General features: G+C 48.9%; 1 protein-coding gene across 2 annotated transcripts in view; it reads right to left on the bottom strand.

Annotated features, from left to right (window-relative positions):
- The window catches only part of SIX6 (SIX homeobox 6), a 284,160-nt gene that overhangs the window by 249,344 nt on the left and 12,972 nt on the right, over positions 1-21,844 (bottom strand). The window contains exon 2 of one of the 2 annotated variants that reach the window (XR_014157441.1): positions 20,358-21,053. Coding sequence is in view for 1 of the 2 variants with exons in the window: in XM_081866231.1 (XP_081722357.1) it covers positions 20,876-21,053 (178 nt within the window). In the remaining variant the exon portion in view is untranslated. Of the gene's footprint in view, positions 1-19,838; positions 21,054-21,844 lie in introns of those variants that run through there. The other variant, XM_081866231.1, reaches the window with a different exon arrangement.

The raw sequence follows: 21,844 nt of genomic DNA, 5'->3' as shown, positions 1-21,844 counted from the left end.
TGGTTTTGTGATACACCAGCAGCACCCAAGGTGGATTACAACAGTTTTAAAATTCAGAATTAAAAACAGTCAAACTACAGTATTGCCCCCTTGTAGAACTCAGCAGGGAAGAAGAGGGCGGGGACAAAACTTAGAATGTGTTGGCTCAGCCTGCTATGGCCTCTGGCGCCACCTACTGTTCGCCTCCTTGCCTTCCACCCTACCAATCCTAGTGGGCACCTGCTGCCACTGGTCACACTGTATCTCAGCCTATCCTGCCTCTCAGAGAGACCTACCCAGGCACAATAAATTAGAACAGCCAAAACTGCCTCTATAGAGGTGCAGAAATAAAACTGCCAGCACCTTTGCAAAGCTAAGCAGGTTCTGGCATGGTTTCAAATTGGATGGGGGACCGCATGTTGAGATTACCACATTGCAGGGGGTTGGGGGGTTGGGATAGATGAGCCCAAGGGTCCCTTCCAATTCCACAGTTCTATGATGTTGCTGATCCATCCAGGGGCATAGGAAGGGGGGCGGTGGGGGCCGTCCACCCTGGGTGTCATCCCTGAGGGGGGTGACAAAATCCCCCTTGGGCAGATCACCGCCCTGCCCCCCTAGGTGCTAATCGTCGCGCTGATCACCCCCAATGGGCGCTAATCGCCACGCCAAACGCCCCCCTTGGCACCAATCGCCCCCAATGGGCACCGATCGCCATGCCAATCACCCCCCTGGGCAGCTCGTCCCATCCCCCTGGTGCACGGCATGTGTGCCGCTCCTGGTGCCCAAGCAGCTAGCTCTGCTGCTGGATCCATTTGTGTTTTCCTTTTTTTTTTTTTAAAGTGATATTTATTAAAATTTCAAAAAAAAGTTACAAGAATTAAAAAATGAAAAGAAAAAGAAGGAAAAAATACAAAACACAAAAAACAATTAAAAACAAATCAACCTTTCCATATCCTGACATTCATTTGCTTGTTTCCCTGACCCCCTCACACCTCCCTTTTTTGTATTCTAGTTCAATTAGTTATTTCAGCAAATCCTTTCCATTTTTGCTTTTATCTTAATAATTTATCTTAATATATTATAACTTTACATTCTCACCTGTTAACAATCCATCTTTAAATACTCCTTTATAACATTACTGCTAAAACCACATAACTTCATTCCAACATCCTTCTAACATTCCTTAATTTTACAATATTTCTGTAAATAGTCTTTAAATTTCTTCCAATCTTCTTCTACCGACTCTTCTCCCAGGTCTCGGTTTCTGCCAGTAATTTCCGCCAGTTCCATGTACTCCGTCACCTTCATCTGCCATTATTCCCGGGTGGGTAGATCTTGTGTCTTCCAATACTTTGCGATGAGTATTCTTGCTGCTGTTGTGGCATACATAAAAAAAGTTCTATCCTTCTTTAACACCAATTGGCCGACCATGCCCAGGAGAAAGGCCTCTGGTTTCTTCAGGAAAGTATATTTAAATACCTTTTTCATTTCATTATAAATCATCTCCCAGAAAGCCTTAATCCTTGGGCACGTCCACCAAAGGTGAGAGAATGTACCTTCAATCTCTTTACATTTCCAGCATTTATTATCGGGCAAATGATATATTTTTGCGAGCTTGACTGGTGTTATGTACCACCTGTATATCATTTTCACAATATTCTCTCTTAAGGCATTACATGCCGTAAACTTCGTACCTGTGGTCCATAACTGTTCCCAGTCAGCCAGCATAATGTTGTGTCCCACATCTTGTGCCCATTTTATCATAGCAGATTTCACCATTTCGTCCTGAGTGTTCCATTTCAACAGCAAGTTATACATTCTTGACAGAATCTTAGTTTTGGGATCTAACAGTTCTGTTTCCAATTTTGATTTTTCCACCTGGAAGCCAATTTTCTTGTCCAATTTGTATGCCTCCAATATTTGATAATAGTGGAGCCAATCTCGCACTTTGTCTTTTAGTTTTTCAGAGCTCTGCAATTTCAGTTTATCTCCCTCTTGTTCCAAGATTTCCCAATATTTCGGCCATTTGGCCTCCATATTGAGCTTTTTCAGAGCCTTCGTTTCCATCGGTGACAACTACCTTGGGGTTTTATTTTCAAGTAGGTCTTTATATCTTGTCCAGACATTAAACAATGCTTTCCTAACAATATGGTTTTTAAATGCTTTATGTGCTTTGACCTTGTCATACCACAGATATGCATGCCAACCAAATACATTATTGAAACCTTCTAGGTCCAAAATGTCTGTGTTTTCCAACTCTCTCTCTCTCTCTCTCTCTGTGTGTGTGTGTACAGTCATACCTCGGGTTACAGACGTTTGGGGTTGCGCAATTTCGGGTTGCACACCACACCAAACCCGGAAGTACTGGAACGGGTTACTTCCGGGTTCCAGTGCTTGCGCATGCGCAGAAGCACCGAATCGCGACCCGCACATGCGCAGACGGGTTGCGAACGCTGTGGACTGTGAACATGCTTCCCGCACGGATCACGTTCACAACCCTAGTGTCCACTGTATTTGTATCTGTACCTATGTAGGCATTTGATTTATATAGCCTGCCTTCCAGGCTCACCAAACAGTTCACAAAGTAAAATAAACACTCCAGTGTGATAAAAGTTTTAAGAGACCCTAAAATGGTTTAAATGATGTAGATGGTCAAATAACAAGCAGAGATAAGATCTATAATAAAAACATCAAAGAATCAGCCATAAAGCCAGCAAATCAATGTTGATTACAGTGGAACCTCGTGTTACGTACCACCCTCCTTGTGAACGCTGCGGGTTATGAGCTCTGCTATCCCGGAAGTAGATGCTTGTGGTTGTGACCTTTGCTCTGGGATACGAGCAGAAGTTGTGCGCTGGCAGCATGGGAGCAGCAGGAGGCGCCATTAGCGAAAGCACGCCTTGGGTTATGAACAGTTTCGGCTTAAGAATGGACCTCCGGAACAAATTAAGTTCGTAACCAGAGGTACCACTGTATAGTCACCCCACACCCTGACACACCCAAAGGCCTTTTGAAACCTTCTCCATTGCCTCAGGCGGCAAAATGTCTTGGGCTGGACCTGATCACCCACCCAAATGTGCACATGTCTATAGTCAAAAGGACTTGGGCTCCATCCAAATTATGCATTTAAAGCTTTGTTTCCACATTAAACCTATATACTATATCAGTCATGGCTTCCCCTCCTGTCCCAAGCACCCTGGGAACTATAGCTTGTTAAGGGTGCTAAGCATTGTTCATTGACCCCTATTCCCCTCACAGACCTATTGTCCCCAGTACGGCTGAACAACCAATCCCTCTTCCCAGGGAATTGTAGCTCTGTGATGGGAATAGGGGTCCCCTAACAACTCTCAGCTCTCTTCACAAACTACAGTTGCCAGGGTTTCTTTGGAGTGGAGGTGTGCTGGTCCCGGGGGGAAGGTTACCGTTGGCGTAGTCAAAGTCCGGTCCTGGGTCAATAGCCTGGAAACAGTTCCAAAGGAGCGGGGCAAGGTCCGAAGCAGGAAGCCGGGCGGGGACAGGAACACTGGAGGAACAGGACTGGATGCTGGCCGAAACAGCTCTTCATCAAGAAGGTTTCCCCTTCATTTCGGGGTCAAAATTCCGTGGTTGGGAACACATTATAAATTTCCCCATAGGAATCAATGGAAATTGTCAACCCGTTATGTGAACGCTTGCCTAGTTAACGATTTCCTGAGAGCATATTTGTGTTCAGATAGTGGAACCAGTGTGCATGGTGCAGATGGGGCCTGGGTATTGTCCAAGGAAGGACGACGCATCTAGCTTTTTCCTTCCTGTGTTGCTTGGCCATGAGATGGATGAAAGACAACAGTAGACTCCCCATGTGAAACAGTGAGACCATCTTCCAAGCTGCAGGTGTCATGAAAAAATTAATACCATAATATTGTTATAGATTTAGGGGAGACCACCCCTAAGCCCTAGAAATTAATAAATGCTGGGGGTTTGATTAATTGGGGGTATAGATTAAAGCACAAACTGCAAAGGTAAAGGTAAAATGTAAAGGACCCCTGGATGGTTAAGTAGTCGCAGCACTCATCTCACTTTCAGGCCGAGAGAGGCCGCATTTGTCCACAGACAGCTTTCCGGGTCATGTGGCCAGCAGGACTGAGCCATCTTCTGGTGCAATGGAACACCGTGACGGAAACCAGAGTGCATGGAAACGCCATTTACCTTCCCGCCACAGAGCTGTGCCAGAGAGGGTATTCCTGGGGTGGCTTCTGCAAACCAACCTGGCTGGCTCAGTGAAGAGCAAACCTGTTAACATGACCAAAGGTGTTGATGGGCCATCAGGGAGAGGAATTCTTTAGTATGGGGAATGAGGTGTTACTACGGAGATGGGCTGTGTGTTTGAGGGGACAGGAAAAGGGAATTTTCCAACAAGGGTTACTGGGAAGGAGAAGCAGGAAGAAGAGCTGATATCCGTCTTGGGCAGGACTCAGCTACACTAGTCAAAAAACAGTGTTTAGAATGTGTTATAAACATGCAACACCAGATGGCGACGGAGAGCAATTTCCCCCCATAGCCTTTCCCCCCTTTTGTTATAGCGATTTAATTTCTGACTTATTTATAGCGGGGTTTTTTTCCTTGTGTGTAGATGCTGTGGGTGACAAACACTTCTTGAAATGGCCATGCTGTAAGATCTGGACTCCCTCCATGCAGACTGAGGGTGTAAATAGGTGAATAAACCACATTTCTTAAAGCCACTACATTCTCCACCGTGTCTTCCATTTTCCAAAGGGACAGGGATCCTGTGTGAATGCCTGAGGCCCCATGGGCTTTTGCCACCGCTCGGCACAGAGAGGGGCAGGCACATGGCTTTTGTAACAATATATTTATTTTTTTACTAGCTGAGAACAAGGCTGCTACCCATAAATAGGGGGAAATGGGTGCTTCTCAGCAGTATAGCATTTATTTGCATGCAGAAGGTCCCTGGCATCTTGAGGTAGGACAGGGAAAGACTTTCTGTCTGACACCCCAGAGAGCTGCTGCCAGTCAGTGTTGACAATACTGAGCAAAATGGACAAATGGGTCTGCTTCCTGTGTGCTTATTGATTAAACAGTTTTAAAGATGATTGCTATTGAAGCAATAAGGCGATTCATCCCCTTTTAATCTCAAGGTAACTGTTAAAAGGGACACGGGTGGTGCTGTGAGTTAAACCACAGAGCCTAGGGCTTGCCGATCAGAAGGTCGGCGGTTCATATCCCCACGACGGGGTGAGCTCCCGTTCCTCGGTCCCTGCTCCTGCCAACCTAGCAGTTCGAAAGCACAAAAGTGCAAGTAGATAAATAGGTACCACTCCGGCGGGAAGGTAAACGGCGTTTCCGTGTGCTGCTCTGGTTTGCCAGGAGCGACTTAGTCATGCTGGCCACATGACCTGGAAGCTGTATGCCGGCTCCCTCGGCCAATAAAGCGAGATGAGCGCTGCAATCCCAGAGTCGGTCACAACTGGACCTAATGGTCAGGGGTCCCTTTACCTTTACCTTTAACTGTTAAAAGCATTTTTCTTTTCTTTTAAGAAACGTAATTAGTCATTTCTGTGCTCCCTCATTTCCCAACGGGAGAAGCAGAAATCCACGTTGGCTTCACAAATAGGCATACAGAGTGAAGGTTCCAGTATTTCTTTCAGAGCAAGCCTCTCTGTCTCAGAACATAGGATGGTGCTACTCTGACCACACAAATTGTCCAGTGTGGCACCATTTGCTGGTGGGAAAAGGCATTCGAGAGGACAAAGTGGCACTTTACAAAGGCTCAAACAGGAATCTTGGACTCCTCTCAATGCCAGCTCTGAAATTAAATGGTGTTTAGAGTCCATTCTAGTCCACAATGGGCAGAAAGTACCCTGGAAAATAAGAAATCACATTCCCCTTACATTGCCAGCTCTTTTAGCTCTGCAAGGTAGAGGACCTCCACAGCTGTCTCTCTCTCCCTCGAACTGAGTTACAGCAGCATATCAGCCCAGAGATCTGTTTGGTTTTCTTAGCTCCAAACGCGCTTTAGTGCAAATTCTTTGCTCTAAATTGCTCTGCAATTTATCCATCAGAGGCCTCACGTTTTCACCCGGCTGCTTACAAATCCAGCTCAGACCACCTACCTTATTTGTCCTCTCTTTCCAAGCAACTCAAGGTTGATCATAGATGCCCGGCACCATTGCCACCCTCCCAATTTTGTTTCACATCACAACAACCTTGCAGGGCAGGTTAGGCTGTGAGATAGGGATTGGCTTAAAGTAACACACACACACACACACACACACACACACACACACACACACCCCGGTGAGTCAAGAAGGGACCCGAACAGTCTTCCCATGGCATCACAATGGCTGTGTGTGACAAGTTCCTAGGACAGTTTTGTAGTGGCAGCCCAGTTCAAAATTATAATAAATTTATTTATTTTTTTATTTTAAAGGAAGGCTGTGTAATGTTTGCATACTGGGGAATCGCCTTGCTTTCTAATCATGAGCTTTGCACACAGCTCCCTCCCAAAAGTTGACCAATCTGGATTGCTTTGTCTAAAGCTATTTTAAACCTATCTGACGTCCTGCAGTGCTTGGTGTGAAGCTGCTTTGACTCAGTGATACCCAACCAAACTTTTCTGGAGCGCTTAATCAGACTCTGTTTTTAAAATCCGCAATCCCAGCCACCGCTGGACTTTCTGGAGCTGAATCTGTGATGCCAACCTGAATTTCCTGCTTAACCACTCTGGGGATCCCAGCTAGTGTGTGTGTGTGTGTGTGTGTGTGTGTGTTTAACCAAAGTTCCATTTCCCCTTTTGTCCGTCCAGTGGTCCCCACTTTGCTGTTGCTCAGCTTTAGCCCTGATGAGCAGAAGGCAAGCGGGGGGGGGGGGGGTGTTTGTGAGTGTGTGTATGAGAGAAAGAGAAAAGGGGGGGTAGAAGCTGTGAAAAGAGGCCCTTCTTCTGTCCACAGCTGGGCAGAGGCCCACCCTCCCCCTTTCTCTCTTCTCCTTGCAAAATCAATCCCTCCACAAGCCAAACTCATCTCTTCCCCAAAATGCATTAGCCATTCAACGCCGCCCCCCCCCTTCCCAGCAGCAGCGGCAGCAGCAACCCCCCCCCCCCTCCAGCTTGCCTTTTGTCCCAAGGAGGACTGCAAACCCTCTCATTAAAGCTTATTACTCTGAGCAGTTTGACAGCCTCCCTGCCTGGCTTGCGAGACTCCCCTATTCAGGCCTGCCCCCGCCTGAAAAGAAAACGGAAGTATTCAACTGGCTGAATAGAGGGGAAAAGCTGTTTCACTTCTCCTCCCTCCCTATTCATGTTACTTCTGATACAATACTTTCCTCTTTGTCCGCCTAAACAGAGACAGGTCAAAGCAGGCCCTGTAGCAGGCTTTTCTTCTGCGCTTTGTTTAACGTAAATAACCAATTCTTGCTTTGTTTCTTAATGCCTCTCTGTCCGGCCTCTGCATTTGACATCTCGCTGGTCTGGTGGAATGAATGCATGTCTACTTGGAAGTAAGACCCACTGGGTTTTTATTGGGGGGGACGCACACACACCTTACTCCCAGGTAAGTGTGTGCACACTGCGGCGTTTCAGCGTTAAAGTGTTCTTCTGCTAATTTGGATGCTGGTCTGTTTATTATATCATGCCATTTCGAGTCAGATTTCTGCACATCCCACCCTCTAAACATAAACAGGCTGGGCCCAGTCCAATGCGGGGTGGGGTGGGGGAGATGGCGGAGGGGAAGGGAAGCTGAGCAGACTGAAGGATGATTCATGCTGTCACCAGAGGCAAAACCTGGATATGTGGGGTGGCACCAGGCCTCCATCTCCTCTCCGGGGCCGATGTGCATCCACTCAATTTCTGCAATCTGTCCAGCCTTTTCTCCCTGATACGGAAGGACTGGAGGGTTGTGTGTGTGTGTGCATGCAGAGGCAAAAGTCTCCAGAAGTCCCGTCCTCCAGTGAAAACAGGAACAGAGTCTTTGGATCTCCCGTTATCATGGATTTGGGGAAGGACTCAGTAGAAGAACATTTCCTTTCGCTGGTTCAATTCCTGGCATCTTCAGGTAGGGCTGGGAATCTGAAACCCTGGAGAGAGCAGCTGCTAGTCTGCTTAAGCAGTACTGATGGATCAATTGGTCTGACTCAGAGTAAAGCAAGCATCGTTTGTACCTCAGCTACTTAACTCCCAGAAATAAGCAAATGGCATTTTTTTCATGCTCTTGGGGCTATCTTTGAAGGTGCCTCCGAAACTACAACTAATCCAGAATACGGCAGCTAGGCCGGCGACTAGGAGTGGACCATATAACACCAGTCCTAAAGGATCTTCACTGGCTCCCAGTATGTTTCTGAGCACACTTCAAAGTGTTGGTGCTGACCTTTAAAGCCCTAAACGGCCTCGGCCCAGTATACCTGAAGGAGCGTCTCCACCCCTATCGTTCAGCCCGGACACTGAGGTCCTCCTCTGAGGATCTTCTGGCAGTTTCTTCACTGTGAGAAGTGAAGGGAACCAGACAGAAGGCCTTCTCAGTAGTGGCGACTTCCCTGTGGAATGGCCTCCCGTCAGATGTCAAGGAGATAAAGAGCTACACAACTTTTAGAAGACATCTGAGGGCAGCCTTGTATTGAGAAGTTTTTAATGTTTGATGTTTTATTATGTTTTTATATGTGTTGGAAGAGTGGCCAGGGAGACCCAGCCAGATGGGTGGGGTATAAAGAATAAAATTATTGTTATTGTTATTGTAACATTTCCTTCACCCATGCCAATAGCACTTGCTGTGGCTGCAGAGACAGGTAACTTGTAACTGCTGGCTCCCGTGTTGTTTTTGCTGTGTTAGCAGCACCAAAGTGATTCTGGGGCACAAGCTTGGGCAGTGTGTATAGAAGTCCTGGGCTGCCCAGATGACAAGACCTCCCTGCCAACCTCACTGATGTGATCCACAGGAAAACAGAGCAATACATTTGGCCCCAGCTTGGCTGCAGAAGTTGCCATAAGGAGGCGTACAAGGCGCCATCCAACCATCTCAGGGACTCCACTCCGCATTTGTGTAGGGTTTATTCCTTAGCCTTTTCTTCTTCCGAAGATGTCCTGCAAGGTAGGGATTTTTATCTCAGGGCTTACTCCTGAAGTATTCTCCCATTCATATATGCTGGATGTAGGTTAAGGAGCATGCAGCCTCTGTTCCAAGCAGTAGAATACAGCCACCATTTGGAAACCTATGTCCCCACTGTGGAAGGACGTGTAGATCCAGAATTGGCCTCCACAGTCACTTACGGACTAACTGTTAAGACCATGTTCATGGAAGACAATCTTACTCGGCTACGAGTGATCACCCGAGAAGATACTAGAACTTGGGATCACACAATAAAGTTGGTGAGACAATAACAAAGCAGGCAGAAAGAAAATGGTTTCACACAAGCACAAAGACCCCCATATGCATTGTACATTTAAAGCAGTATTGCACCACTTTAAAAACGGCATAGCTTCCCCACCTATCTGTGATTCTCAGGAACTAGGAGTACGTCCTGCTATGTTCAAAGCAGCTTTTTGTGGGAATGTTAAGGAAGGTAGGAGAAGATATATTGTTTTGATATTATCCCTCCTCACTCACGCTGGTGAGTAAATGGCAGAGCACATTCCTTTGCAAATTATTGGAAGCAAGTTGATTATTCGTTAGAATCCTTTAATTAAGCAATCCAGTCTGGATTGTTCCTGGTAAGTTCCCCCTTTATTTCCCTCTTAAAATAATAATAACACAACACAGTCTTTCTTTAAAAGTAAGAATAGAGTTTTACTCACATTCAGTTCACAGCAGTAATCTGAAGGCAGGCTTTATCTTGTGGTTACAGTGAAAAGAAGTCTGAGCTACATCTCAGATTTTCTGCTTGTGGACTCCATCCTATGTGAAGGTTGAGCCATGCTCTGGCTAAGAGTCAGGAGAGTCCAAGAGTAAGAGTAAGTAGGAGTCCAAGAGAGAGGTGGTTGCGTGGCCAGCCCTTTTATCAGCTAGGGTCACAGACATCTACCTAGTCACACACAGGGGGAGGAAGCTTCAGAGCAGGTATGACAGGAAGTCCTCCCTGTCTGGAGCCACATTCCCCTGTGTGTCCATTCTAGGCAACAGGAAATGTTGTACTTGACTGCTCTGGTAATAATACACCCCACACTTATTTCTAGGAAAGTTTGAAAAGTATTGTAGTAGAAGTCCAATGTTGTTCTTGTTTAGTCATTTAGTCGTGTCCGACTCTTCGTGACCCCATGGACCAGAGCACGCCAGGCACTCCTGTCTTCCACTGCCTCCCACAGTTTGGTCAAACTCATGCTGGTAGCTTTGAGAATACTGTCCAACCATCTCATCCTCTGTCGTCCCCTTCTCCTTGTGCCCTCAATCTTTCCTAACATCAGGGTCTCTGCTTCAGGATCTGTCCTTCCAGTGAGCACTCAGGGCTGATTTCCTTAAGAATGGAGAGGTTTGATCTTCTTGCAGTCCATGGGACTCTCAAGAGTCTCCTCCAGCACCAGAATTCAAAAGCATCCATTCTTTGGCGATCAGCCTTCTTTATGGTCCAGCTCTCACTTCCACATATCCCTACTGGGAAAACCATAGCTATGGTTTCAACTTGTGTAGGGTTTCAACTTGAGGTCATTAGACACCTGCTTAAGCATGGGCATAGCCAGGATTTATCGGGGGGGGGGGGAGGACAGGACACCCACCTGTCATCATCCTCTGTCTGGCTCTGTCTAGCAGATTTGGAATGAAATCTCTCAATAACCGTTTTTTAAATCACTTTCTTTTGACCCCAAGTGCTCAGAAAAATCTGTCAAAATCTTTCTACAATTTCAACTTTTGGTTTAGTATTTTTTATTTACTTACTTGATTAAGGGGGGCAGCTGTCCCCTTGCTCCCCCCATTACACCCATGTGCTTAAGGCTTAGATGAGCCCCAAGGAGCACAGTGACATGTACATCCCACTAAACATGCCCGGAGTTCCAAGTCTGTAGAACAACCAGTTCAGGATTCAGTTCAGGATTGGCCTGGGGCTGATGGCAGAGGGTCACAGGTTAGAATCGCAGGTTAGCCACCCTTGGTGCAATTGTTGCTGTAATCCTGTACTTATTTACTTGGGAGTAAGCTCCATTGAACTCAGTGGGACCTTCTGCTGAGTAGACAGCTAGCAGGGGTCAGCAAACCTTTTTCAGCAGGGGGCCGGTTCCCTGTCCCTCAGACCTTGTGGGGGACCAGACTATATTTTGAAAAAAAATAATAATGAACGAATTCCTATGCCCCACAAATAACCCAGATATGCAATTTAAATAAAAGCACACATTCTACTCATGTAAAAACACACTGATTCCTGGACCGTCCGTGGCCGGATTGAGAAGGTGGTTGGACCAGATCCGGCCCAGGGCCTTAGTTTGCCTATCCATGAGCTAAAGGATAGATCTGCCAGCCATTTTAAGAACTTCCTAAAGCCTAGGAAGATACTGGTTAGTTTTTCTTTTATGAATTATGTTAAAAATCACAGGCTGCAAACTGATGAATGAAGGCTGCACCCTAATCGGATAGGGAGGGTTGCTCCAAAATAAGGTACCAACCCGAGAAGCTTTTTAGTTACCATTTTAGAGTGGACACCCCCCCCCCAAAAAAAAAAAACCACACCCAGTGGTTTGGTTTATCCATTTGCATGGTCTGACTTTTCTGACCATCTTCCTCCTGCTGTTATTGAGATACACACTTAACCGGCAATAAGCCCCAAGTTGAGTTCAGGGAGACTTACTCCCGAGTAAACATGTATGGAGATGGGCAGTGAGGCTGCAATTCAAGATGCATTTACTTAGGAGAAAGTCTCCATTGAACTCAGTGGGATTTACTCCCCAGTAAACATGCATGGAATCCTACTGCACCCCAAGCGCTTCTTGGTAAATTTTTATTGGATCTGGGCCGTCAGCATGTCCCACTCCATTAATTAAACAGGGATTCTAATTAACGGAGATCCCTTTCTCCCTTCTGTTCGCAGCGCGCGCCCTCCCCTCCTCAAACTTCTATTATTTTATCGGCATTAATCCTTCACGCTATTTAAATCACATTAATGGCGGGGCACCGGGAAGAGCTGTACTCAACCAAACTGCAGTGCGGGCTTAATGCAACGTCAGCGCCTATCTCCTCCACACACACCCAGCCGGTATCTCGTCGCTGTTTGGTCTCCCGTACCAAACTGGAGAAAATGGGATGTTTCTTAAGGCAAGAAAGAGATGATTAAAATGGAGATTTACACCAAATCCTGAGCATTTAACGATTCCCCCAGAAACAGGGAGTTTTGTTACTGAGAAGTAAAATGTTATTATGCACCTCAATCCTATAGATGTTCACTCGGAAGCAAGTGGCGCCGTGATAACCAGTAAGGCAAGTAAGTGTCTGTTCAATGGTTCATTCGTCCTTCCTTCCTTCCTGTTTTGTTTTCTTTTATTATTATTTTTTTTAAAATAATAAGAAAAAGAAAGCAGCCAAGGAGCGCAGCGCAAGAAGGGGATCGATGGCCCGGCCCCGCAAGCAGAAGTAATACAGTGGTACCTCGGGTTAAATACGCTTCAGGCTACATCTGCTTCAGGTTACAGACTCCGCTAACCCAGAAATAGTGCTTCAGGTTAAGAACTTTGCTTCAGGATGAGAACAGAAATCGGCGCGGCAGCAGCAGGAGGCCCCATTAGCTAAAGTGGTCTTCAAGTTAAGAACAGTTTCAGGTTAAGTACGGACCTCCGGAACGAATTAAGTACTTAACCTGAGGTACCACTGTAATAATAATAATTTATTATTTATACCCCGCCCATCTGGCTGGGTTTCCAGTTTTAAAAATTTAAAATAAAAGAGTCCGTTAAACATTAAAAGCTTCCCTAAACAGGGCTGCCTTCAGAAGGTCCCAACTTCAGAAGGTCTCAACGTCAGGCATCCCCAAACTCGGCCCTCCAGCTGTTTTGGGACTACAACTCCCATCATCCCTGACCTCGGGTCCTGTTAGCTAGCCATGATGGGAGTTGTAGTCCCAAAACAGCTGGTGGGCCGAGTTTGGGGGTGCCTGCTCAACGTCATCTCCAGCTCGGGCTTGGGAAACTCCTGCCTGAAACCCTGCAGAGCCGCTGCCAGTCCGTGTAGACAGTATTAGCGGAATGAACCAATGGCAGGTGAAGCGTTGTTCTGACTCGTTACAAGGCACCCTATAGAATCAAAGAATTGTAGAACTGGGTGGGACCCCCAGGGGCTTTTCCAGTTTCCCTTGCAATGCAGGAATCTCAACTAAAGCATCCGTGACTGATGTATATTTTCCTAGGCATGCGTCTGCCTTAGGCAGCTGGTTTGGAGCGAGGGAATGAAAGGGCACCAACGTTTTAGTTGCGGCTCTCTTTAATGCATTCTTGTTGGGTTTTTGCTGCCAGCGAGGAGCAAAAAAAAACCCACCAAGTGCGTCGTGGAAGTCTCTGCGGTGGGTGCCAAAATAACAGGACCCCCACCACCCACGCATAGACGCCTTGCACTGGTTGCAAGCGCCCTTGCCGGGCGCGCTCTCTCTCGCGCGCTCTCTCTTTGCGCTGCGCAGCAGGAAGCAAAATGTCTTGGTCCGGCCCTGAAGGCGCTGCGGGCAAAGGCAGTGCGCGCCAGCCGCGACCGCCTCCGGCTCCGCGCTTGGCTTCTAGGAATTCGCCAGGCGGCGGGGAGAAACGGGGGGCGACGCAGGCGGGAGGCGGAGGAGAGAGGGAGGGAGGGAGGACTCGGGCAGGTTCCCCTGCGCGCTCCCTTTCCTTCTCCCGCTGCAAAGAAGCCAAGCCAAGCAAGCAATCAGCTTATTCGGGTAGCCGAGTCCCCGAGGACAAAACGCGAGACCGAAAAAAGCACAGCTCAAGTGATTTAAAAGATCAGCGTTCAAATTGTATAATATTGTGAAATCCTCTGGGCTGGCGGAGGGGGAGACGCGCGCAAGGAGCTTAGCTGCCTCTTGGCGCGGGCTTTCTCTGCAAACCCGAGTCAGGGAGCGAGCGCGCGGCGAAGAAAATTAAGCGGGTAAAGCGCCCGGAATCTTGCTATATTCCACCCAAAATTTGGGGGGAACCGGGCGGCCAAGGTGCCCTCTGCCTCCACACATCGAGTTGTGTGGCTGCTTCGGAGCTTGAGATCTAGCAGTGCAACGAGCCCGCTGTTTTTAGCTGCTCGTGAAAGGTAAACAAGCGCTCTCCATCCGTCTTGGCGCAAGAAGGTCGCGGCGGCGCAGGATGCAACGCGAAGCTAAGCAGGGCTGGGTCTGGTTAGGGCCTGGGTGGGAGACCACTCGGGGACCCACGCGGGAACAGCCTTCAGGTTCCACAACGGAAGAAACGCGGGATGTTGATGTAATAACAAAAGTACCCTGTTTCAACTTGCTTTCCAACATTAGCTCGGGACCCAAAAGCTGAGTCGGGTTGCACTGCACCTTACAAAAAGCTGTTGGTTTTAAAAAGGGAAAGGTCCATGGGCGTAGCCAATCAAGATCAAATAAATAAAAATACTTTAACTGAGGTTCTGTACCCACAACACGAAGCCTGCTCCCCATAACACGGAGACTGCCCATCCTCAACTTAAATCCTGGCTCCTTTCCCAGCGGTGCAGCCCAGTTCTGTACACATTTACAAATAAGTGTTCAGGAAAGTGTGTCAGTATTCTGTAGGGTTGCAAATTTATTCCGCCCCATCCTGTGTATAGCATTATAATAATAATAATAATAATAATTTATTATTTGTACCCCGCCCATCTGGCTGGGTTTCCCCAGCCACTCTGGGCGGCTTCCAACAGAGATAAAAAATACACTAAAATGTCACATATTAAAAACTTCCCTGAACAGGGCTGCCTTCAGATGTCTTCTGAATGTCAGGTAGTTGTCCATCGCCTTGACATCCGATGGGAGGGCATTCCACAGGGCGGGCGCCACCACCGAGAAGGCCCTCTGCCTGGTTCCCTGCAACTTGGCCTCTCGCAGTGAGGGAACCGCCAGAAGGCCCTCGGAGCTGGACCTCAGTGTCCGGGCAGAACGATGGGGGAGGAGACGCTCCTTCAGATATACTGGACCGAGGCCATTTAGGGCTTTAAAGGTCAGCACCAACACTTTGAATTGTGCTCGGAAACGTACTGGGAGCCAATGTAGGTCTTTCAAGACCGGTGTTATATGGTCTCGGCGGCCGCTCCCAGTCACCAGTCTAGCTGCCGCATTCTGTATTAGTTGTAGTTTCCGGGTCACCTTCAAAGGTAGCCCCACGTAGAGCGCATTGCAGTAGTCCAAGCGGGAGATAACCAGAGCATGTACCACTCTGGCGAGACAGTCCGCAGGCAGATAGGGTCTCAGCCTACGTACCAGATGGAGCTGGTAAACAGCTGCCCTGGATACAGATTTGACCTGTGCCTCCATGGACAGCTGTGAGTCCAAAATGACTCCCAGGCTGCGCACCTGGTCCTTCAGGGGCACAGTTACCCCATTCAGGACCAGGGAATCCTCCACACCTGCCCGCCGCCTGTCCCCCAAAAACAGTACTTCTGTCTTGTCAGGATTCAACCTCAATCTGTTAGTCGCCATCCATCCTCCAACCGCCTCCAGACACTCACACAGGACCTTTACCGCCTTCACTGGTTCTGATTTAAAAGAGAGGTAGAGCTGGGTATCATCTGCATACTGATGAACACCCAGCCCAAACCTCCTGATGATCGCTCCCAGCGGCTGCATGTAGATGTTGAAAAGCATGGGGGAGAGGACAGAACCCTGAGGCACCCCACAAGTGAGCGGCCAGGGGTCTGAACACTCATCCCCCACCACCACTTTCTGAACACGGCCCAGGAGGAAGGAGCGGAACCACTGTATGACAGTGCCCCCAGCTCCCAGCCCCTCAAGACGGTCCAGAAGGATGTCATGGTCGATGGTATCAAACGCCGCTGAGAGATCCAGCAGAACTAGGAAACAGCTCTCACCTTTGTCCCTAGCCCGCCGGAGATCATCAACCAGTGCGACCAAGGCAGTTTCAGTCCCATGATGAGGCCTGAATCCCGACTGGAAGGGATCCAAATGGTCCGCTTCTTCCAGGCGTGCCTGGAGTTGTTCAGCAACCACTCGCTCAATCACCTTGCCCAAGAATGGGAGGTTTGAGACTGGGCGATAATTGGCCATCGTGGCCGCATCTAAAGATGGTTTTTTAAGAAGCGGTTTAATAACCGCCTCTTTCAGCGGGTCTGGGAAGGCTCCCTCACGGAGGGAAGCATTCACCGCCCCACGAAGCCCATCGCCCAGTCCTTCCCGGCTAGCTTTTATAAGCCAGGATGGGCAAGGATCCAGGAGACAGGTGGTTGGCTTCACTCGTCCAAGCAGCCTGTCCACATCCTCGGAGGTAACAGATTGAAATTGATCCCACACAACTTGACCAGACAGGACTCTAGCACTCTCCCGCCCCGGCCCTGCTCCCACGGTGGAGTCTACTTCTTCCCGAATCTGAGCGATTTTATCTGCAAAAAAATTTGCAAAATCATTGCAGGAGAACATGTGGCCCGTACTGGGCCCCGATGTTACAGGTGGTTCCGCTAAATTGCGAACCACCTGAAAGAGTCTCCTGCTGCTGTTTTCTGCAGATGCAATAGAGGCGGTGAAGAAAGTCTTCTTCGCCGTCGCTATCGCCACTTGGTAGGCTCGACGTTGAGCTCTAACCCGTGTCCGGTCAGATTCAGAATGAGTTATCCGCCACCGGCGCTCTAGCCGTCTCAACGATTGTTTCATTGCCCTCAGATCCGTGGAAAACCACGGGGCTCTCCGGGCTTCATGCAATCGGAGAGGGCGCTTCGGAGCCAAACAGTCAATAGCCCTGGTTAACTCCACATTCCAGCGGGCCACCAGGGAATCGGCTGAAAGGCCATCAACATGGGATAAAGCATCCCCAACCACTCTCTGGAAACCATTTGGATCCATTAAGTGGCGGGGGCGGACCATCCGAATCGGTCCCACCTCCCTGCAGAGGGGATGGGTCGCGGAGAAGTCCAGTTGCACCAGGAAGTGATCTGACCATGGCACTTCTTTCGTTTCGCTTTTACTTAGTGTCAGATCACCAACATCCGTAGAGGTAAACACCAGGTCCAAGGCATGTCCGCGGCTATGGGTTGGGCCACACTTATTCAGGGACAGCCCCATGGAGGCCATGCTTTCCACGAAGTCCCGAGCGGCCCCTTGTAAGGTCGTGTCGGCATGGATGTTAAAATCCCCTAGGACGACCAAGCTAGGTGTCTCCAGGAGAACATCCGCCACGACCTGAAGCAGCTCGGGCAGGGAATCCTTGGTGCAGCGGGGAGGTCGGTACACCAAAAGGAATCCTGTACTGCCCCTATTGCCCAACTTCCAGAACATGCACTCAGAAAACTGGGTCTTCCCAATAGGACGCCTGGTGCAAACTAATGACTTCCTAAAAATCACTGCAACCCCCCCTCCCCGCCCACATGACCTGGGTTGCTGTGCGTAAGAGAAACCTGGTGGACAAGCAGCGGCAAGGACAGGCCCATCTGCTTCATCCAACCAAGTCTCTGTTACACATGCCAGGTCAAGTCCTCCATCCATGATCAAGTCATGGATGGCAGTGGTCTTATGAGTCATTGACCTGGCATTGCACAGCAGCACTTTCAGGTCATGTGGGTATCCCTTGCTGATTCTAGTATTCATCCGGTCAGGACCAGACCCAGAGGCAGGGATAGTCCTCAGCCAACGACTAAACCTGCCTCCTCTGTAATGACATGGTCTGGTCTTAGCGTAACTCCTCCTCCTACCCGTGATCACTGAGATCGGTTGTCCCAGTGCATTCCCCCCTGTGAAGCATATCCCAGCCATTTTATGGGCTGGGGCCCATTCCCCGGCAGCCCTGACCCCTCCCCTTAAGAACAAAATAACCCCTTTAAGAAACAAACAAACAAAAAAAAAAAAACCACAAATAAGACAATATAAACAAAAAACAATAGAAATTACAAAAATTACAAAAACATAAAATCAAACAAATTCCCAGGCCCAATAAACATCCACCGCACCCCCCCCCATACAAAAAATTCAAAATTAAAATTTTAAAACATTTTAAAAGCACTCTGCACCCCTCCAGCAGTAACAGCAACTGTTCCAGTGAGGCCCGTCAGGCCCCGCCCCAGGCCAGATGGTGAGTGGCAGGAAGGAGCAGGACCCCATACACTCACATGCAGGAGAGTCCTCCCGGGCAGCAGAGTCCAGCAGTCCTTTATGAGGCTTCAGGCCCCGCCCCAGGCCAGATGGTGAGTGGCAGGAAGGAGCAGGGCCCTCAGACACTCACATGCAGGAGAGTCCTCCCGGGCAGCAGAGTCCAGCAGTCCTTGTGAGGCCTCAGGCCCCGCCCCAGGCCAGATGGTGAGTGGCAGGAAGGAGCAGGGCCCTCAGACACTCACATGCAGGAGAGTCCTCCCGGGCAGCAGAGTCCAGCAGTCCTTGTGAGGCCTCAGGCCCCGCCCCAGGCCAGATGGTGAGTGGCAGGAAGGAGCAGGGCCCTCAGACACTCACATGCAGGAGAGTCCTCCCGGGCAGCAGAGTCCAGCAGTCCTTGTGAGGCCTCAGGCCCCGCCCCAGGCCAGATGGTGAGTGGCAGGAAGGAGCAGGGCCCTCAGACACTCACATGCAGGAGAGTCCTCCCGGGCAGCAGAGTCCAGCAGTCCTTGTGAGGCCTCAGGCCCCGCCCCAGGCCAGATGGTGAGTGGCAGGAAGGAGCAGGGCCCTCAGACACTCACATGCAGGAGAGTCCTCCCGGGCAGCAGAGTCCAGCAGTCCTTGTGAGGCCTCAGGCCCCGCCCCAGGCCAGATGGTGAGTGGCAGGAAGGAGCAGGGCCCTCAGACACTCACATGCAGGAGAGTCCTCCCGGGCAGCAGAGTCCAGCAGTCCTTGTGAGGCCTCAGGCCCCGCCCCAGGCCAGATGGTGAGTGGCAGGAAGGAGCAGGGCCCTCAGACACTCACATTAGCGCGCAGAACTCCGTTGATCACTTTGCACAGGATCCCTCTAGCATAAGGAGATAAAACTGGTATGTTGAAGGTAAATAGCATTTTTTAAACGCGCCAAGTTTATGCTCATAAAGCCATACTCAAAGGATGGATCGTGGGTGTGTGGTGCCCAATTTATCCTCTGTCAACTGCAAGTTATCCCCGGGATATTTTTACTTTAAAGTAAGCACTGTTGAAAATCTGCCCTGTTTTCCTTATTGAAAGGACACAGGAGCTACATCTTGCGTTACCCAGATGGCTGCAATATCCCCCCCCCCCCTCTTGCATTAGCCCGCTGTGCGTACAAACAGGGCTTAATTCAGAAGCCAGAAAAGGCAAAGATGCCATCTTTGCAGCTCCGACCTAACCTCTAGTTTCTGCAAAGAGCAGCTGTGCACTGCAATCCTACTAGACCCGTTGAGTTTATCAGGGCTTACCCCTCATTGCATTGTGCTGTTATTTTAATTGCTTTAAAAAAAAAAAAGAGTAACTGGTTCGGAGAACTTCGGTTACTGGACGGCGTTGCAACGCAGTTAATAAAATAGCTACTCCTAAGTCTGGATAGGACAGACTGCTGCCTTGTTCTCTCTTCCAAGGCCCAAAGATTTTCCTGACTTTTGTCTTCTTGTACCGAAACGCTCCCTTCTCTCTCCCCACCCTCAGTCCTTTGGCTCGGTTTGTCTCTCAAAACTGCTTTACCCCAAGACCGTAAAACCTCCTTGGTGCTGAATCCACAAGCGCAATAAGGGGCCTTCTGTTTTTTGCGCACCAACGAAAATGAATAAGCGTTGCTCAGGAACGTGGATAGAATGGACCGACTCTTGTTTTCTGGAAATCACGCTTGGTTTTAAATTCACTTCTTTTCTTTTAAATCCACATCCAGGTGCTCTCTGTGGACCTTGTTTAGACCCCAGATCCATGCAAACAAAGCGCTTCCAACTCTTCTCCTGGTTTCAAAAGCGTTTTAAGTCAAGGACGGGAAAGAAAGAATCTCAGTTTCGCTCACCTATTATTTTATTACACTGGAATTGTTCGTTTCTTGGTCTGTTTGTTGTGATTTGGCTGCCCCCTCCCCCTACAATCCCTGGTCCTGCTGCACATGCTCCACGGGGAGAAAAAGGAAATTAAATCACCAGCGTACGCAGGCATCAAGCCTCAGACAATAATTATAATAATAATAATATTAATAATAATTAATAATAGCAATTATGATAATCAAATAAAACAATCTACCCACAGAGCAATTCTTTAAATAAGTCAATAAACATTATATAGAATATTTATATTTATATTTATATATATGTATATGTATAAAAAAAAACTTTTCAAAATAAAAGCGAACTAACAAACCAAACCAAACAAACAACCACCAGCAACTTTTCAGCTGGAAATCCCCAGAGGGAGGAATTAGGATTTGCGGCAGGCGACGGAGCTGCAATTTCTATCCTCATCCCTCTAGGTTTGGCGCCTCTCTTTCTCCCTCTCCGCGTGTGTGTGACTTTTGAGGCATCTTTACACCAGATCCTGGCTGAAGGATGGAAGGCGACGAAGATGCCGCTGGGAGGACAAGCGACAGCGGAGTCTCTCCGAGCGTTTTCGCGTCCTGCTTTTTCAGACGGGCTGGACGGTCCTTGGAGACTCCGGCTGCTCCGCAGGCCCGCCACCAGCCGTCGGGCCCGGGATTGCGGACAAGGCAAAGCGGCGCAGGAAGCCGTGAAGGCGGGCAAGGCAGGCAGACAGGCACTGGCTGGCGAGGAGTGCTTGGCTGGAGGCGGAGGCGGCTGTGCCACCGCTGCTGCTGCTGCGCCCTCGGCTCTCCCGCGCGCCCGACCGCCCCGTCAGTCCTTCCTCCTCCTGCTCTCCTCCTCTTCTTCCTTCTCACAGATCACATTCGCTGTCGCTGGAAGTGATGGAGATGGCCGAGGAGGCGGCGGCTTTGCTGGACAGGCTGGCGGCGGGGCTGGCGGCGGCGCCCAGGAGGGGCTCTCCGGCGCTCTCCTCCTCCGACGGCAGCGACCGCCCTGCGCCTTGCGACGACAAGACTTGCTGCTGGAGCCTGCGGCGGGAGAAGCGAGAGGGAGCCGTCACTTTGGGGAAGCAGCGGAAATAATCCAGGGCTGCCCCCTCCCTCCTTCCGGAACACCCCCACCTCTGTCTCCGGGCCCACCCACTGCACCCCCGATGCCCATCCCTGAGCCACCTAGACAGACGTCCTCAGCACCAAGACGCAGCCTCCTGCTTCCGGGCAATGTGCATTCATATTTCTCGAGGGGCGAGGAACAATGCTGGCCCTCCACCTTTGGGCTAAGGACGGCCAGTGAGCGCCACACACTTGTTTTCTAAATTTGTTGTTGTTTTCTGGTGGTGCATATTTAATCCAGCCAGATGGGCTTGGGCAGGGTATAAATAATAAAATTATTATCATCATTATTAAGGCAGTAATACATTTGTATATATAATACTTTCTGCATTTAGGTATGAACTGCACTCCATCGATTCTCTCAAAATTTCTAAAAAATTGCAAGCTGCCCTTTCCCAAGGAGATTCACAATCTATATGATGATGGTGATAGTGATGATGATGATGATGGTGATGAAGATGATGCTCCCAACTAAATCCTACTCAGAGCAGATCCACTGAACACAATGGACATAAGTTCATTATTTGCAGTGGATCTACTCTGAGTCGGGTTAACACGGGACACAATCCATTATGTTTGTTATTATTGTCAAAATACAGCCATAAGTAAAACAATGACACAATGATTTTTTTTAATTAAATGATTGCAATAGTATTAAAAAACACACACACACCCCTAGTAGACCATATTAATGAGAACCCCTGTCT

This window comes from Podarcis erhardii, assembly GCF_964252035.2.
Source record: "Podarcis erhardii genome assembly, chromosome: 1".
In the NCBI taxonomy this organism is placed as follows: Eukaryota; Metazoa; Chordata; class Lepidosauria; order Squamata; family Lacertidae; genus Podarcis; species Podarcis erhardii.
This window is presented reverse-complemented; position numbering and strand designations above follow the sequence as displayed.